Here is a 17,659-nt window from a genome sequence, read left to right as displayed (position 1 = left end):
TTAGCACATAAACAAACACAAACAAAGTTGATTCAGACAATATAGAACATCACCAAACCCAGTACTGTTTTTATTTTTTATAAAAATTTTAACTTCCTGTTGATTTTGCTATTTTTATTAAGAAGAAAACCCGGACTGGATTCGCGGATCCGGATCTTCAAATAGTAAAATAAGTAGGAAGTTAACATTTTTATTAAAAAAACAAACAGTACTGGGTTCGGTGATGCTCTATATTGTCTGAATCAGCTTTATTCATGTTCATTTACGTGCTAAAATAGTGAGTTTAAGAGCTGTTTTACCGTACAATGTAAGTCAATGAGGAGCAAATTTAGAATTATCAATTTCTAATCAATGGAGCAATTATTTTTGATTTCTTATCCACCTTTGGAGTTACATCATGGCAAGGTAACTACACAACCCAAACCTCTACCAAAGTGGTCTTGCCCTTTAACTGTATTCCATTTGTGGCAATAAATGGTTAAATCTACTTTGACGTGAGTGTTTCTGATTGAAATGTCATTTTGGGGGTGAACTATCCCTTTATTAAGACCTGAGGAGGCCGATTCTACAAATGCCTTCTAAATCAGTAGTTCTCACACTTTCATTTTTCTACAAATGTTCAAAAACTAGCATGCATGGACGCGCTGTGAGCTTGTATATCTGCTATTTGTGAATAGCCAATGCAAAAAAATCTAAAATGACACAGATGCTTTCCCGGTTTTAATGGGCTAAGAGCACCTGATTCTCAAAAATTTTTCAATTTCAAGGACCACCAGTTTGATGTATTATTAGGGTCACGGCCCGGGACCCCCCATTTGATATTAATATTTTATCTCTGAGAACCCAATCTATTCTACACCGTAAAAATCCTCAGTGTTAATTTAACTTCTCTCGTGCTATATATATATACTTTAAGCAATGGATCTGGTTGGTCCAATGTGATTGTGATGTCCATGTCAAATAAATAAACATAAACATAAAATGAATAAAGATAACTGAGAGTGTACAACTTGTACCCTTTGGTTCCATTTGTACACTGAGTTACAGGCCCATAAAGCAAGGGTCTTCAACAGGGGGTCCTCAGAGTTACTACAGGGGGTCCACCAAATCTTTGTGTGATATGATGTTTTTTTTACCTTAACCACTTGAACCCTAGCATCCCTTTTCTGAGGAGAACTTTAGACAAAAAATTGCAGATCGGCTATTTTTGGCAAAGAGGTGTTTGGTGTAGAGGGAAAAAAGAGCAGACCAAGTAAACAAAAAAAGTTGAATCTGAAACACAATTTTATACAATATAGAGGGGGTCCCTGCTTCATCTCTCTCTCAGCTAGGGGGTCCTTGGCCTGAAAACGTTGAAGACCCCTGCCATAAAGGGTCCATTTGGTCCCCTGGCCCGGACCCCCAGCCATGCTAGAGCAACTGTAATAAGACCGATTGCTTCAATAACATCAGCAGTATCGAGTTGCATTTATATCACAATGAAACTCACATTATAGCCTAGCTTGGTCAAGTTGCTGTAAATTGCGATTATGTCTAACATGGCAACAAGGCACTGTGTAGGTAGTAGGCCACTGGTTCTCAATCCCCCAGGTGTCCTTGAGGGGGTTCCAGGGGGGGGGGTCCCAAGCCAAATTAGGAACAGTTTAACCTCTTTAGCCCTATTTCAGAATCTGCAAGATCAAGGAGCTTGTAAATCTGCTAATTTTTCACAATGTGTGAAATGTTTTAGCCCTATGACATGGAATAGAACAGAATAGGGCAGGGGTCTTCAACAGGGCATCAGAGTTACTACAGGGGGTCTGCCAAATCTTTGTGTGATAGGATCATGTTTTACATTAACCACTTGAACCCTAGCATCCCTATTCTAAGTGGAACATTAGCCGAAAATAGCCGATCTACAAGCTCACAATACCTCACGCTGCGAGGCATTGTGAGCTTGTAGATCGGCTATTTTTGGTGTAGAGGGGAAAAAAGAGAAGAGTTCAAGTGGTTAAATGTCTGAAAATACACATTAATCCAACATACACTGATGATAGTGCTGTCAAATCTGTGAAGCTATCTAAGAAATCTATGAAAATGTTAAATCTGCACATCAATTTTATACAATATGTAGTGGGGGTCCCTGCTTCATCTCTCTCTCAGCTAAGGGGTCCTTGGCCTGAAAACGTTGAAGACCCCTGGAATAGGGAATGTAGTCCAATGAGAGAATGCACTGTATAAGGTTTCTCGCTCTCTCTTTCCCCACTACAGTACAGAGACAGTTATAGATACTATCTATAACTGTCTCTGTACTGTTCATACAGAATTATGTATTTAATCTAACAAGATGAGTGGCATGAACCCACTATAGGGACATGAACATGTTTGAGAAACACAGCTGTAAGCAATAAATAATCAGCCCCATCCAAATGCTGTTGCTTGCTATTGCTGCTGCAAAATACATGAAGCAGCATATGTGTGTGTGTGTGTGTGTGTGTGTGTGTGTGTGTGTGTGTGTGTGTGTGTGTGTGTGTGTCATTATCTCTCCCTAAACGGGCTTCTCAGCTGACGACCTTCTCTGGTTTCTCTAGAATTATCGTGTCCTCCTGGCTCAGGCTGACAGGTTTCTGGGGCAAAATCTGATCTCTAAACGGCCACCAGCAGCCGATCCACTCACTCACTCACTCACTCACTCACTCACTCACTCACCAACGCCACCACCAGCTTCAGCAGCATGTTGTCCCTCAGTCTCTGCGACATTTTCACATCCAGACTCCGGGGCTTCAGTTGGGCCGTTATAGCTGCCACAAAAATAACATTCGATGGTTCAGAATATAAGACAGACAGACGCACTTGTTTCTGATGCTGCTGCTTTGGGGGGCTGCAGCCTCTCTAGCTCCTCTCTCCTCGTTCTATTAATCTGTCATCCGAGCAGAAATCCCCCCGTTAAGAGACGGTAGAGACCACCACCACCGTTTCTTCTGCTGCTGCTGCTGCTGCTTCTGCTGCGGCTGCAGAACTGGACGATTTGACACGCAAGAGCATCGTATTCGCTACAGTGTTTGATCCATCATCGCTACAGTGTTTCCATCCGATCAGATGTCAACATGGACCAGTGGTGGTGCTGGGAGACGGACATGGTGGTGTGAGGAGAGAGAGAGAGAGAGCTAGAAAGAGAGAGGGAGGCAGAGAGAGAGAGAGGGGGGCACGGTGATGACGCGCTGGCAGTGAGGAGCGGGGCAAATTGAATAGTCAGTGTACACTACAGTGCACACCAGTGGTGGGAGAAAAGTATTCACCTTTTTTACTTAACCCTTCCGTTGTGTTAGGGTCATTTTTGACCCATTTTCAAGTTGAATAGGTAAAAAGTACCCTATACATTTCTTTATTGGAACAAGGCTTCATGATATCCTCAGAAACAACTAAATTAATTACCACCATTTCAGTTAATTCTAATGGTCTCAAAAAATAAATTAAAAAAATCACACCCTGTTTGAAGTGGGCGGTGTCTTGCTAGCTAATCACAATACTGAATGGAGTCAACCAATCATGTACAAAAAATAAATACATTTATTGAAACACTCTTTATGATGGAAGAAACCATAACTTAAAGTTATGGTTTCTTATATAGGGCTATGCACATGTGTCATGTGACACTGGCCAATCACAGTCCTGAATAGACTGTGATTGGCCAATCACGGTGCAGGGTTAGGCGGGGTACATTTTTGGCCAATCACAGCGCAGGATTTGTTGGACAAATATCCAAACCTCACTTATAGGGGCCGTTTCACCGCCCAAAAAATAGCGACACTTGGTGTGTTAATGTTCAAATTTGACCCAGCAGAGAAGTGTGGCTCAATTCCCCCCAAATTGTCAATATTCAATGTTTACATGTTTGAGAGTGAGAGAAACATGTCCTCAATTAGCATTTGCTATCAGGAGTAAAATAATTTGAGTTCATGAAAAATAAATGACTTTTTACCTTCTATGGTATAAGGGTCAATTTTGACCCTTAACACACCAAGTGTCACCATTTTAAATAATATTAACATGTTAGGCCTAAAGTGAAAAAATAAATAAAACACGTGTGTGTGTGTGTGTGTGTGGATGTGTGTGTGTGTGTGTGTGTGTGTGTGTGTATGGGTGTGTGTGTGTGTGTGTGTGTGTGTGTGTGTGTGCGCGTGCGTGCGTGCGTGTGTGTGTGTGCTTGAAAGATTAAACTACTACACCAGCTGTAGCCTTATTTGTTGACATAATACAGCATTAAAAACGCCAGCCTATAAGAGGGGGGGGGGCATTGAGAGCTTGATGCTTGATGGTCTGCAGAGCAAATGAGCTCTGACAACCTGACTACTCTTCTCCCTACCTTTTAATCTATCTATCTATCTATCTATCTATCTATCTATCTATCTATCTATACATACAGCAGTGGTTCTCATATAGGTTTTCATGTCAAGGCATGTCATGACTCGGCACTCCTGATCTGGGGTGAGGACAAGTTGAGGAAGCTCTCAGCTCTGAACTCTCCAAAATCCGTACTTGGCTTACCGATAACAAACTGTCACTACACCTTGGGAAAACTGAATCCATTCTCTTTGGGACCAAACATTCCCTCCGTAAGATGAATGTAAATTATTTCAAGGTCAGAGTCGATGACACAATCATCTCTAGCAAAGAAGAGATGACCTATTTGGGCTGTATTCTTGACAAATACCTGACAGGTGAAAGCATGGCAACAAAGGTGATCAAAAGAGTAAACAAGAGAACCAGATTTATGGGCTGAGGACTTTTGTCAACAAGAATGCCCTTAGGTCCCTCTCAGGGGCCCTGATTCAGCCCATTTTTTGACTATGCTTGCACCTCTTCCTCTTGATACTCCAACATCTCAATGTCACTGAAGACTAAGCTTCAAACCTCAAAATAACAAAAAATAAACATTTGAAAGTACTCATTATCAGAATGTCCCATTTCACAAAGTTTGTGATGTATAAAATGCATAAAAATCTTTTGAAAATAGCAGATCTACAAGCTCACAATGCGTCTCCTCGCGACGCATGTGAGCTCTGTGAGCATTGTGAGCACTGAGATGTAATGGAGTAGAAGTGAAAGTACTGAAAATTGGAGAGTAAAAATACCTCAAAATCTTACTTAAGTACAGTACTTGAGTAAATGTACTTAGTTACTTTACACCACTGGTGTGCATGGGTATGTCTCCTCTCCACGTTCCTCCGCTCATCCTGCTTTGTTTGCGTCACGACATTCACTCATCAAATGTTTTCACTGTTGAATTGAACGTCTCCTTTATTTCCCACACACACACACACACACAACATTGCAAGCCAACAAGGACATCTCTTTCTCTCTCTCCCCCTTGTCTCGATGCGGCAGTAGGCAGGCTAAAAATGTCTTTTATTCACATGCAGCAAAGTAAGCTTGTCAGATTACAAGGACATGAGAGGAGCAGAATACGCATGGCTAAAGTAATAGGGGCCATATATACCGTAGAGACCCAATGTAAACCACAGGCTAACTCTCCCATTTGCAGTGATGAAACAAATGAATGAGCAGACAAACATTGGAACTGGAACACTATCAAATTGAATCTGATAAATGGGTTGTCTCTCTCCTGATTGGATGAAATTAGTGACCCAGCTGAAAATATATTTTCTGCTTTCTAAAGGGGTTGAGAGACGGGGAGACACCTGTTACTGAACAAGTACTATAGCAATTATTACTTTAAAGTTGTACAATGCAGAATCACAAATAACGATTTTTAGCAACCTCTGCTGGTCACTACCGTCACTGCATACAATTTCCCTAGTCCTCGATTACCCAGAATTCCATTCGTTTTCACCGGAAGCCGGAAGCGTTTCAAAAAGCGATCTTTTAATTGTTTTATACTATCTACGGATCGTTTCTCTTAGCCAGTGGAGCATTAGTTACCATGAGCTGTGCTTTCTTTTTCTGTTCTTTTTCGATCTTCCAATCCTACATTATCTTAAAATCAGCGTGAGGTTCCTTTTTGTTAATAGCGCGGTAGTTCCTGGCCAAACAGGAAACCGTTGCGGTAGTTCCTGAGGACGTCGGCCACGACGTCATGACGTTGGCCAGGAACGTCATTTTCCCGGGAAAGTCCCCCCCGTACACGTTCAATAGAAAATATATAAATAAAAGGCTTCCGGGGGTGAAATTCACGGAGTGGGTGTTGTGAAACTTTTGCCACTCGCAAAAGATATACAATTTAACTTTAGTTTTGTTGAAAACGTTACCTAGTATTACTTTAACGTTTTAACAAAAAAACGTTTTGATTTAACCCAAAAATATCACAGCACCTTTACAGACAGATATTTGTCATGTTAAGCCTGCATGACTTAGACTTTGTCGACGAAGGAACATAAATTAGTGTTTATTCCGTTTGTTCCTCTGACATTCAGTTACAAAACGTGTTGGACTGATGCACTGGAATTGTATGTGGCTTTAACTTTATTTTGTGCTATGACTGTACATGGCGTGAAAATGACCCATTAATGGTCATACAGTACACTTTGATAACACAATGTAACCTCCAAATGGCTTCAGACCAGCAAGAAACAAGAGTAAAAGAAAGAAGTCAGAATGTGACTCCAGTATCAGAAGACACAAAATAAATCCCATAGAAAGAGCACCGTTAATGTGACTACACAAAACATGTAAATGAATTGATTTTCTACTGTTTACCTGTAATCTTCACCAAATCATAATAAAAACTAAAATAACTATTATCACAATAAGAGCTAACATGTAAATAATAAAAAGGAATTAAATGAAACGACGCTTCACAGGTTTTCAAAACTTATTGTTCCATACTTTTGGCTGGGGGGGAAAAAAAACAACAACAATACATTCCTTTCAAAAAGGCTCCACAAACAATCTATGCCCAGTGTGGCAAAAACACATCAAATAAATTCTGCTTAGCATTTTGGTGACATTTTATATTTTAGTGTGAAAAGTAGGCACGTGGCTTTCCAGTCTCTTCAAGTTCTCTGTAAAAAATACGTTTTCAATTCTCTTTGCATTTAGTCGTTCCGTTAACCACTTGAGCCCAAGAGTCCCTATTCTGGGGGCAAACATTCAGCAAAAGTAGCCGATCTGCAAGCTCACGACGCGCCGCAACGCGCCGTGTTGTGACCTCATAGATCGGCTATTTTCCCCAAAGAGATTTGGTGTGGGACAAGAGGAGCGGACCTATAGTATAGAGCTCTGGGGGACTTCGGCTAACTAAGTATATAGGGTTTAAGAGGCTAATTCGCTCAACCATCTCCATCGCTCGCCCTCTCTCTGAAAAATTATAAAACTGAAAAAAAAAAAAGAATTAGGTCTATTCATTTATAATAACTTTTTTACTTTTTACCTTTAAACCTCCACCTCCTCCTCATCTCAATAGGCTCTATGCACAGCAGCCATATTGTGAAGACATTCACAGGTGTTGACAATGATACTAACGAAGGCTCTGTTCCATTCTGGTCAAACAGAGTCAGGGTGCTGATATTATATGTGCATGTTGGCTCACTGGAAACACTCTGCTACACCAGTGGGTCTAAAATGTGGGTCCAGGGACCCTCATGGTTCCTTATTGGGTTTCCAAATGGCCCCTTACGGGGGTGTGTAACTCTGAGAGTGTACAAATGGAACCAAATGGACCCGTGGTTCCATTTGTACACTCTCAAGAGTTATGGGGGTCATGGAAGTGTTTCATTTCCCCAACCAACCAGAGTGCAGTGGGCGTCGCTCCAAATGTTGTGACGGCAGGGCTCTCAATGCTGCACTTTGGGGGAGGAGGAGGGGCATGGGGCGGGGCGGGGGCTGACGGACAGATCAGTGAACCAATGGGATCTCACAGATTTTTTCTCCGGAGATTTTGAACCCGCCCCTCTAGACCAGATATCAGACACGCTAGGGCAGCCTTCACTAAATGGAACAGAGTCTTCATTAGTATCATTGGTAACACCTGTGAAGGAAGTGATAATATGGCTGCTGTGCATATAGAGTCTATTAGCTCCATCCTTCTCCTCAACATCTGTTCTCCCGCACCTCCCACACATCTCTCCCTGTCTCTCTGCCTGCCATACTACTTCTTGTAGTTTCCAAACTGGATGGCCAGCCGGTCGGCGACGCAGCGGAAGGCGGCGGGCTGCACCTCCCAGTACTTGACGGGGTTGGAGAAGAGGCTGATGCCGTTGTAGAACGTCCTCTTCATCCCGAAGCCCCGAGGACAGAAGTCATCCACGCCCACCTGGCTGATGCTGTTGGCATGGAGGTACACCACCTAGGGGACGGAAGGGGATAGCAGAACGTAGGTGAGGGGGGGTGTAAATACCGTAGTGATATATTGTTTTTAAAATAAGTGTTAAAGGGATATTTCACACCCAAAATTTTCTATCAATTAGACATCCCATGGAGACTTGAATTCATGGATATTTTTTTGTTTTGTCGCATTCCTAAGCCAATAATCTGTTCCGGTAGGAGACACAAAGAGTCTCCTTTGTATCTCCTACCGGAAACGCTGCCTACCGGTCCGCTTATCATCAAATTATTGGCTTAGGAATGCGACAAAAACTAAACAATATCCATGAATTCAAGTCTCCATGGAGTGACTAATCAAGTTTTTTGGGGGGTGAACTATCCCTTTAAATACAGTAGCTCTATTTTCTGATAGTAAACATTGCTATTGAGTGTTTGTTCAGTAACAGAGTGTCTCCCCGTCTCTCCAGCTCTTAACAGAAATACATTTTCAGGTCAGAATACCAATTTTATTCAATCAGGAGATACAGGATACAGGATAGACAAGTGAAATTGGAAGAGATGACATGAAGAAATGAGCAGACAGAATTGGAACTGTCTGATCACTATCAAATTGAAACTGATGAATGCCTCATCTGATTGGCTGAAATTGGCAACCCACCTGAGTTTTTTTCTGTTTATTAAAGAGCTGGAGAGACAGGGAGTTATTGATCTCTATAGCATTGATATAGACTATAGAGCTTTAACTTTTTAACAAAAAAGAAACGTTTTGTTTTAATACAAAAATATCACTTCACTTAACATCTTCTTTAAAATCTCAGCCAATCATGTACAGTATAGTGTGTAAACACTATAAACACATACTCTAATAAACATGCGTTTTTCCCCAACATTATACAGATAAACACATTGGTGCAAATTCATATTAAAGCACACCGAAAGCTCACTTGTAAGTATTTCATGTCTGGCAAGCCTTTGGGGACGCGAGTGAGACGGTTGTTGTCCAGGTGCAGCTCTCTCAGTCTGGGCAGGTAGTCCAGGCTGCCGTTCTCTATGTGACGGATGTGGTTGAAGCCCAGACCCAACCTGGCAGCCAGACACACAGAAAATATGACTCATTGTGGAAACAGAAAGAGGGTATTTCTACTACTTTTTAGAGCCAATCCGATATACATCGATCGGGGTGATTTATCAGTCATCATTAAAAAAATATATGTTCAGAAAATGTTTTTGAAAAATAGATGATCTACAGCTTGTATGTCGTCTATTTTTGAAGATTTTTGAATAGGGCATACTTATGCATATAGGGCATACTTATTTTAGATTGAGTATTGTGCTTTTTTTTTTTTATATATATATATATATATATATATGTAAAAGTGAAATGCTGTCAAATACAAACTTTAATCAAATCAAGTTTTTCAAAATGATTACAACATTTTGTAGTTATTGCCAAAATATTGCTCAAAACATCAGTAATCGGTGGTCTAGGACTCTTCAATCGGACCCAAAAATATGGCATAGCCTGCCCTACAGTACTGCTGTTATTTGATGGCATTGACTTGTAGTTCTTAGCATAACCCTTAGGTGTCACTGTAGGCTGGAAATATATCTTTGTCATTACCCACAGGGTAAATTATCTCCAGGAATGCAATTAAAGTGCCAGGCTGGGAGGGAGGAGCGTTGTGCGTGGTGGGTTTGTAGGTGTGGAATTACCTGTACAGGTGTTTGTAACGACTCAAATCCTCCAGTTCCACAGCTTGAATCTGGTTGTGGTCCAAATGGAGTTCATGGAGACTGTCTGGGAGGTCTGGAAGAGAGAGAGAGACACCAGAACTAGACTGTAAGGCTCCGAGCAACGAGGTTACAATCCTGACCCAAATCCATTGTCTCTCTCACCTCACCTGCTTATTACACAAGCTGTTTTCCTGTTTAATCAGCTGTAAATAAATGGCATCTAATGGACTGCTTCAAAATCGTATCGAAGCTCACTCTGTAATTAACAACTTGCTCTCTAATTAGATGCCATCGCAGATGATAATGTGAAGGCTCCGCTCAGCATGTGTTTGTAGGCCAGCCATGCAGGCAGTGGTGGAAAAAGTACTCACATTTCTTACCTAAGTAAAAGTATCAATACTGCAATGTAGAAATACTAGTAAAAGTCCAGCATTCAAAATTTACTTGAGTAAAAGTACAAAAGTACAGGTTTTCAAATGTAAAAAAATTATAAAAGATCTTTTGAAAATAGCAGATCTACAAGCTCACAATGCGTTGCACCGCTTGTAGATCGGCTATTTTCAAAAAGCCAAAATGTACTGTATATAGGTCTGAAGTGGGTAATGTATGTATGTGTGTATGTGTAATCAAAATCTACAAAGTAACTAGTAACTAACGTTTTCAAATAATTGTAGTGGAGTAAAAGTACAATATTTGCCTCTGAGATGTAGTGGAATAGAAGTAAAAGTATTGGAAATTGGAAATACTCAAGTAAAGTACAAATACCTCAAAATTGTACTTAAGTACAGTACTTAAGTAAATGTGCATAGTTACCTTTGGGTACGCCAGTCAGTTTGGCCTCAGATATGCGTAGGTAGTTGAGTTTCAGTCCCTTGAAGGCCCCAGGCTCAAAACCACTGTTCGTGATGGGATTTCCTCCCATCTCTGGAAGACAGAATAAAGGATTCTTTTACATTTTAGACTTTGCCTGCTCTATTTTATGTTTTTTTTCCCTGTATTAGTTTAGTTTGTTTTGGAGAATTGTGTATTCATGTTCTGTGGCAAAGAAAATATTTTCCTGGCTCCAGTAATGACTAGATTTCCTCTCAGGGATGAATATAGTTTTATCTGACGTTATCTGATCTGATCTTCAAATTGTACCCTGCGGTACAATACCTTTTCCAGTAGTCTGCCCCTGTGGCCTGAAATGAGCTTCAAAGAATGATGAAATTGCAAAAACTAAACCATTTTCAAGCTATTACAGTCAAGGTGGAAAATGACAGGAAGGTTTTTGACCCATAAGTGGTAATATTGTTAGAAATAATCTAGCCCTGACTTCAATGAGGCATTTCTTTATATAATTATTAGAGGCCTAATCTGTACTTATTCAATGTATAATGTTATATTTACAGTAGGCCTATGTGTATTTTGTGCTGCTTTTCCTTGCCAGGACTCTTGCAAATTATGTGTTTATTTATGTCTGCACTATGTAACTTTCCTCTTCTACCCCGGATTTGAACCCGGTTTCCTCCACAAGTGCTGACATTTTTACCATCGAGCTAGTAGAGCCTGCCTGCCTGCTTGGCTGCTCAGGGGATAAAGTGAATCTTGACCATCAGGTCAAAATTCATGTCAGATCCTGTGTCTACGTGAGACATGACCTTTGACACGATCTAAATGTCCTCCATAGAAGAGCAGGGAGACCAAATGCAACCACCCCAATTGTATAATTATATTCTATTAACTCTTTGACTGTGGACGACGCGATAACGCGTCAAGTGCTACTTTGTCCAGTTGGCCGTCGACGCGTTCGACGCGCTTGACGCGCGTTCATTGTTTAATCTCTGATTGCGCTATGCTGCTTAATATTCAATGTTATTCTCGAGTTCCACTTACTTCACGGACATCTGCATCCGGTTTCATGTCCTGGATTCCGTTTCCGATTTTTGATTTTTTTCCCCAGTCATTTTCGTCCAAAATAGGTAAATAAACGATTTTTCACACGGTATAACGGACAAACGGACAGGTTCTCTTCTATAATCTATGGTCTGGGTGACGATCAGTCATCGCCGTCGTGTATCACATCGTAATTTTTGCCGATCAAAACAATCTGGGACGACGTCACATCCGTTTTCATGTTTTTCCCTGTCTAATCTATCAAGAAGGGTGAGAGAGACCCAACGACCTGATCACGCTGTCATGTGCTGCTCTCTAGTGGCAGATTTGTGCTGGGTCTTTAAATTATGTGTCCTTAAATTATTTTCATGAGAAAAATTCAAAATAAAAAAACACGAAAATTGCTGGCACTGGGGGAGTACTTTATGAAAATACTCTGGCAGTCAAAGAGTTAACATACCACCACAGGGGTGGGCAGCTTTGTAGATGGTGAGGGCCACTACATTTCCACACTCACTCTGGGGGGCCGCATTGTTTATCGGCACTCTCGCCAGTAGTACCCCATTACTCAAAAAGCCCATAATAGTCACATATGATAAATAAGGGATATTAACAATTATTATTCGTTGTAACTTTGTTTTTATTTAGCATTTAGTAATGCTTCTATCAACTTACTACAGCTGTACTGCTAAACAAAACTTCACATTCCTGAGTATGCCTTTCAGAGTATTGCTGTAACCTTGGCTTAAAAATATACAAAAATGAACACTAGAATTATAATTAATAAGGCTTCTATTAAAATAAACGAGAGCGCGCTCTACTGGTGGACTGTTGTAATTAAAATGGTTCATGGAAAGTTGCATGTTTGGAACAGCTGAAGGCAATAGTTCACCATTTCGGATATGTTTAGATTACTTTGTTTTTCTTTGTGATTTCAAAAGTGCAATTTTTTTTTTTTTTTAAGTTTTTTTTTGGGGGGGGGATTTTGGCCTGGGGCCGCATTGAGTGATGGTGCGGGCCGCCAGTTCCCCTTCCCTGCTCTACCATACAGCTTGGACAAAATTACATTTTATTCATTAAAAAAAGTTACATAGTGAGGCTTTGATCTAAATGAGACTAACTGTGATAAATAAAGGGAAATAGAATAAAAATGTAAATGGCAGCCATTTTAATTTACAGAAATCACCCACAGTGTGATACAGTAACGAAAGAAGCTAGATTAAAATAAACAACAACAACAACAAAAAGACAATAACCAGAAGTTTTCTTGAGTCACCAATATTTTTGCTCACCTATGCAGTTCATGCTACCCAGTGCAGAGAAGGTTCCGGCAGCCACCTTCTTGATGTTGTTCTCGTGGATCCTCAGCTCCACCAGAGAGGGGGGCAGGTTCTTGGGGATGCTGGTCAGGTGGTTCCTGGAAAAGTAGAACTTCTGGACATGCTTCATCGCGCTGAAGGCTCTGGGGTGGACTTTGGAGATCTTGTTGTTCACCAGTGACAGGGCCTATAGGGAAACGGGGGAAGTGATGTTCAAATGTGTGTTTATGCATACAGTATGTACAGTGTATGTGTTTTTGTCAATAATGATGTTGGGGGGAATAGGAAAAACCCCACAGAGACAGGATGGAGACATAGAATGACAGAGCCTATCCCCACTTTACTGGATCAGTATGAAAAAAATCAATTAAGTGCAGGAAAAAGAAGAAGAAAGAAAATCTGAAGAAATGTGCATGCACAGCCAACAAGAGTGTGTGTGTGTGTGTGTGTGTGTGTGTGTGTGTGTGCTCTCTTTTTCTCTCTCTCTCTCAGCTCTCTCTCTCTCTCTCTCTCTCTCTCTCTCTCCCCCCACCCCCCCCCCCCCTCATGTCCAGCTGCATAGAGCAGATACAGTAAGTGACGACAGCAGGCAGACCCGTCACTCAGCGGTCATTAGTCTCCACCTGCCGTGCTGACAGGTGGAGACAGACGGTAGGTGGAGGTAAAACGGCTCTAATAGAGATGCTATTGTACAATGTCAACGTTTCCCCCTCGCCAGCCTCAATATTGCTCTTGGTCAGTGTTCTTGAATGCAGGTCAGCAGTGAGCAAAGCCTTTCGGGTAAGAGAAGAGGAGAGAGGATGTGGGATTGACTTATTCCCTTTTTTGGCTCCGGGCACACAGACCTTAATACAATTAAAGCCCTCAGAGAGAAGGGTGGCAGAAAGAGAGGGAGAGGGAGAGAAATTAAATAGGGCAGAAAGAGGAGACTTCTCGAGCCGTCGGGAAATAGGCGTAATGATGTTTGACTCTGGCTGAGGCCAACACAAGCAGGGCTGAGCTGTTTATGTGGCACGTCCACCATAGCTATTAGCTACTGAGTCTGTGCTCGGTGTTAACCACTTTGAACCCATGGCGTCCCTATTTCGGGCATGCCATTATAAGTGAAGGTTTTCAGAAATGCTCAAAAATAGCTAAAATAGACAATCTATAAGCTCTCAACGCATTGCATTGCGACGCGTTGAAAGCTCGTAGATAGGCTATTTTTGCTATTCCATCCCCTGTGAAGTATATCGTTGAATATATAGTATATCCTATCCTATAAAAATATATAAAATTGCTTAATGGGTGGGCCGGCGGAAACATGCACTGATGTCAGACAAACAGAAACCGTTCCCTAACAACGCAGATTGTTACGCATGTGACGGGGCCCCTGGTCGGTTGGTGGACCGCAGACGTCACAATCCTAACATGCACCGATGTCACAGTCGGTCCGGTGGACAACGTGCAGTGATGTCAGACACAAATAGAAACAGTTGCCTGACAACGCAGGCCGCTGTCGAGGCACACCTACGACCTACAGTAGGTGTGAGGGCTGCACTCTAGATGTGAGGGCCGTGCGACGTATAGCCCAGTGTTGATTTTGTCGACTAAAACCAGGGGCGTCGTTACGCGGGGGCTTCGGTGGCTATAGCCACCAATGTTTTATCCAAAGCCACCAATATATATATATATTTTTTTATTATTATTTTTTTTTTTGAATTATATATCTATAACCCTTACTTAACCCTACGCCTAACACCGAAATAAAGTAACAAAAAACGGGGAAAAAAGTACCCAAATCCGCCGAAATCCAAAACAAATCTGCTGATTTTTCGGCTGCGCGCGCGTGCATGTGTCCGTTGCCTGGGGGGCTAAGCCCCCAACCTAGTAGAGACCTAGCAATGCGTCTGACTAAAACTATGACGAAAAATGTTTGTCAACTACCTTTTTTCACTGACTAAAACTAAATCAAAACTAAGCTATGATGACTAAAACTAAGACTAAATATATTGACAATTTCGTCAACAACTAAAAACTAAATAAAAGACTAAAATGTTAGACAGGGACTAGTGGAGAAGAGACCCAGTAGAACTACAAGACAAGTCATTTTATGCTTGGTTGGGCTCGGGTGTTGCGCTCTGAAAATTCGGGTGTTGCGCTCTGATCTACAAGCTCACAACGCGTCGCGCTGCGACGCGTTGTGAACTTGTAGATCGGCTATTTTCAGCATTGCAACCAAGTGTAAAATCTGCCATTACGACGCCATCAAGGCACCACCAACATACATTTTAGTCGACTAAATCAACTGTAGATTTAGTCGACTGTCAAAATTTTATGATATTTAGTCGAATAAAACTAGACAAAAATGTAAACATTTCAGATGACTAAAATATGACTAAAACTAAATGGAATTTTATTCAAAAGACTATGACTAAAACTAAATCAAATTTTGCTATCAAAATCAACACTGGACTGTAGCCCAAACCTCTTGTATATATATATTTGTCTTACAATGAAGTATATGGTAGATATGTGGTTAAAACCTGGTTTATACTTCTTCATACAACGACGTATAAATTAGGCTTTAGCAGAGGAGAGCATGTCTTACGTATAGGTTGGTAAGGCCCTTGAAGTCGTGCTCTTTGATCTCGGTGATGCGGTTGTTTTGCAGGTCCAGGAACTTGGTGTCGGCAGGGATGTTGTTTGGAACCTCAGTCAGACCTGGAAACCAATGAAAATGACAATAAAAAATGTATCCAATGTATCCAGCAATTTCCCATTGGTGGAAAGAACTAAGGGCCGTTTCACACTGGATCCGTTTTCATTCAAAACGTTTCCCAGATCGAATGCTGGCCTGCATTCACATTGGCCAAGATCCAATCGCACCAGAGAACACATGCATATATACCCCCGATCCTACAGGTGGCGGCATGCACATAGTGTTTCCCCTGTGGACACAGACGTCATCAACTATGCGACAATGTTTTTGCTGGTCGCGCATAAATATAGGGTTGCGGCTGGAGAGCTATGCTGGGGAGGGGAGGCGATCTATGTAAGTGCACGGTCTTTGGGGAGCCTCGCCCCGAAGCGGGGAGAACGCACTGAGCGCTCAGCGCAGTGTTGTTGACGGACAATGGATGTACGCTTATGAGAAACAACACAAATAAAACCTGGTGAAACACTTGTGTGCATTAGCGCAAGATGAGGATACAGGAAACATTCAGTATAAATGTCCAGTTTGCTAACCTTCACAACTACTACCACTTTTGCATTTGAAACTTTAAATTTCTCTGAATATTACAAACTTTCACGACAGCTTAAGTACAAAAAAATATCATTTATGAAAAGGCAACTATAGTAGCCTATACAGTGAAGTCGGACTGAATGATATATATATATATATATATATATATATATATATATATATATATATATATATATATATATATATATATATGTATGCGCCCTGTGCTCTCCTTTTTCTCTATGAAGAAAAGTACAAGTACAGTTGACACAAACGCATTCCGCAACGCTGCCTGTCTGTTGTTTAATCTGCGCATCCGCGCATTACGTGCAGATCTCATCCTCTGGACTGCAAAGCCATAGCTGGTCATGTAGGAAGGTGTGCGATAGGATCGCGCTTGCCATAGTCTCCAAAGTAATAATAATAATAAGAGAAAGTTCACTTTTGGTTATTTAAAAAGAGTCTCCTTATTTTATGTATTAATTTATGATTTGTGGGTCCAGCACTGTGTGTAAAAAAGAACTGTGGGGACGTGCATCTCCTGCCTTTGTTCATATTTAAAATAAAAAAAATATTTTCCAATGCAAGATCTGTGTGGTTATCTGCTCTATATTGTAATATAAAAAATAGCAGATCAACAAGCTCAATGTGTCGCATTGCACCGCATTTTCAGCTTGTAGCTTGGCTATTTTTGCTACTTTTGTGTGACACTGTATGACAATAGGGCATTCATTTATGATGAAAAAGCATTACAAGTTGCAATATGGGATACAGGGTTTCTTCCAAATATTATTATTTTCTGGTATTCCCCGTTAGTTTTAGTAGGCTATTAGTTGTGCGATGCGATCACAAAATGCATTGATTTAGCCTATGGAATGTCGGTGTGTCTTTTTTCTTTTTTTCAAACCGGTGCTGCGCTGACAGACGGCATCCAACATACAGGCGTCCAACACATGCGGCATCCAACGGTTGGATGCCGCAACGGTTGGATTCCAGCCTACAGAGAGCACTGCTCTGCTGTGCTACTGCTTGGTGTGGATATGTTACGGCCATGGTTGAACCCCTGTGGATTGATCTGCGACGTGTTTTTGTTGGCTGTTTTTGTCGAGTTTATAATACCGTCACCTATTCCAAATAGCGGGCCACTTCCGTCTAATGGTACGCTTGCTTTCACATTGCAGCGTACCGTACCCGAAAACGCATGATCCGGATCCGAAACTGCCTCCGGAGGTGGTTTCGGGAA

The 17,659-nt window shown here is 41.3% G+C and overlaps 1 protein-coding gene across 1 annotated transcript in view; it reads right to left on the bottom strand.

Annotated features, from left to right (window-relative positions):
- Positions 1-6,444: 6,444 nt before the first annotated feature.
- bgnb (biglycan b) overlaps positions 6,445-17,659 on the bottom strand; it is a 45,650-nt gene continuing 34,435 nt past the window's right edge. The window contains exons 3-8 of the mRNA XM_080444848.1: positions 15,781-15,893; positions 13,164-13,377; positions 10,810-10,920; positions 9,976-10,069; positions 9,207-9,345; positions 6,445-8,284 (exon numbers count right to left, since the gene is read on the bottom strand). Of these exons, the coding sequence (XP_080300974.1) occupies positions 8,087-8,284; positions 9,207-9,345; positions 9,976-10,069; positions 10,810-10,920; positions 13,164-13,377; positions 15,781-15,893 (869 nt within the window). The 3' untranslated portion in view covers positions 6,445-8,086. The remainder of the gene's footprint in view (positions 8,285-9,206; positions 9,346-9,975; positions 10,070-10,809; positions 10,921-13,163; positions 13,378-15,780; positions 15,894-17,659) is intronic.

The sequence above is a fragment of the Gymnoscopelus braueri genome (genome assembly GCF_963280865.1).
Source record: "Gymnoscopelus braueri genome assembly, chromosome: 12".
In the NCBI taxonomy this organism is placed as follows: Eukaryota; Metazoa; Chordata; class Actinopteri; order Myctophiformes; family Myctophidae; genus Gymnoscopelus; species Gymnoscopelus braueri.
This window is presented reverse-complemented; position numbering and strand designations above follow the sequence as displayed.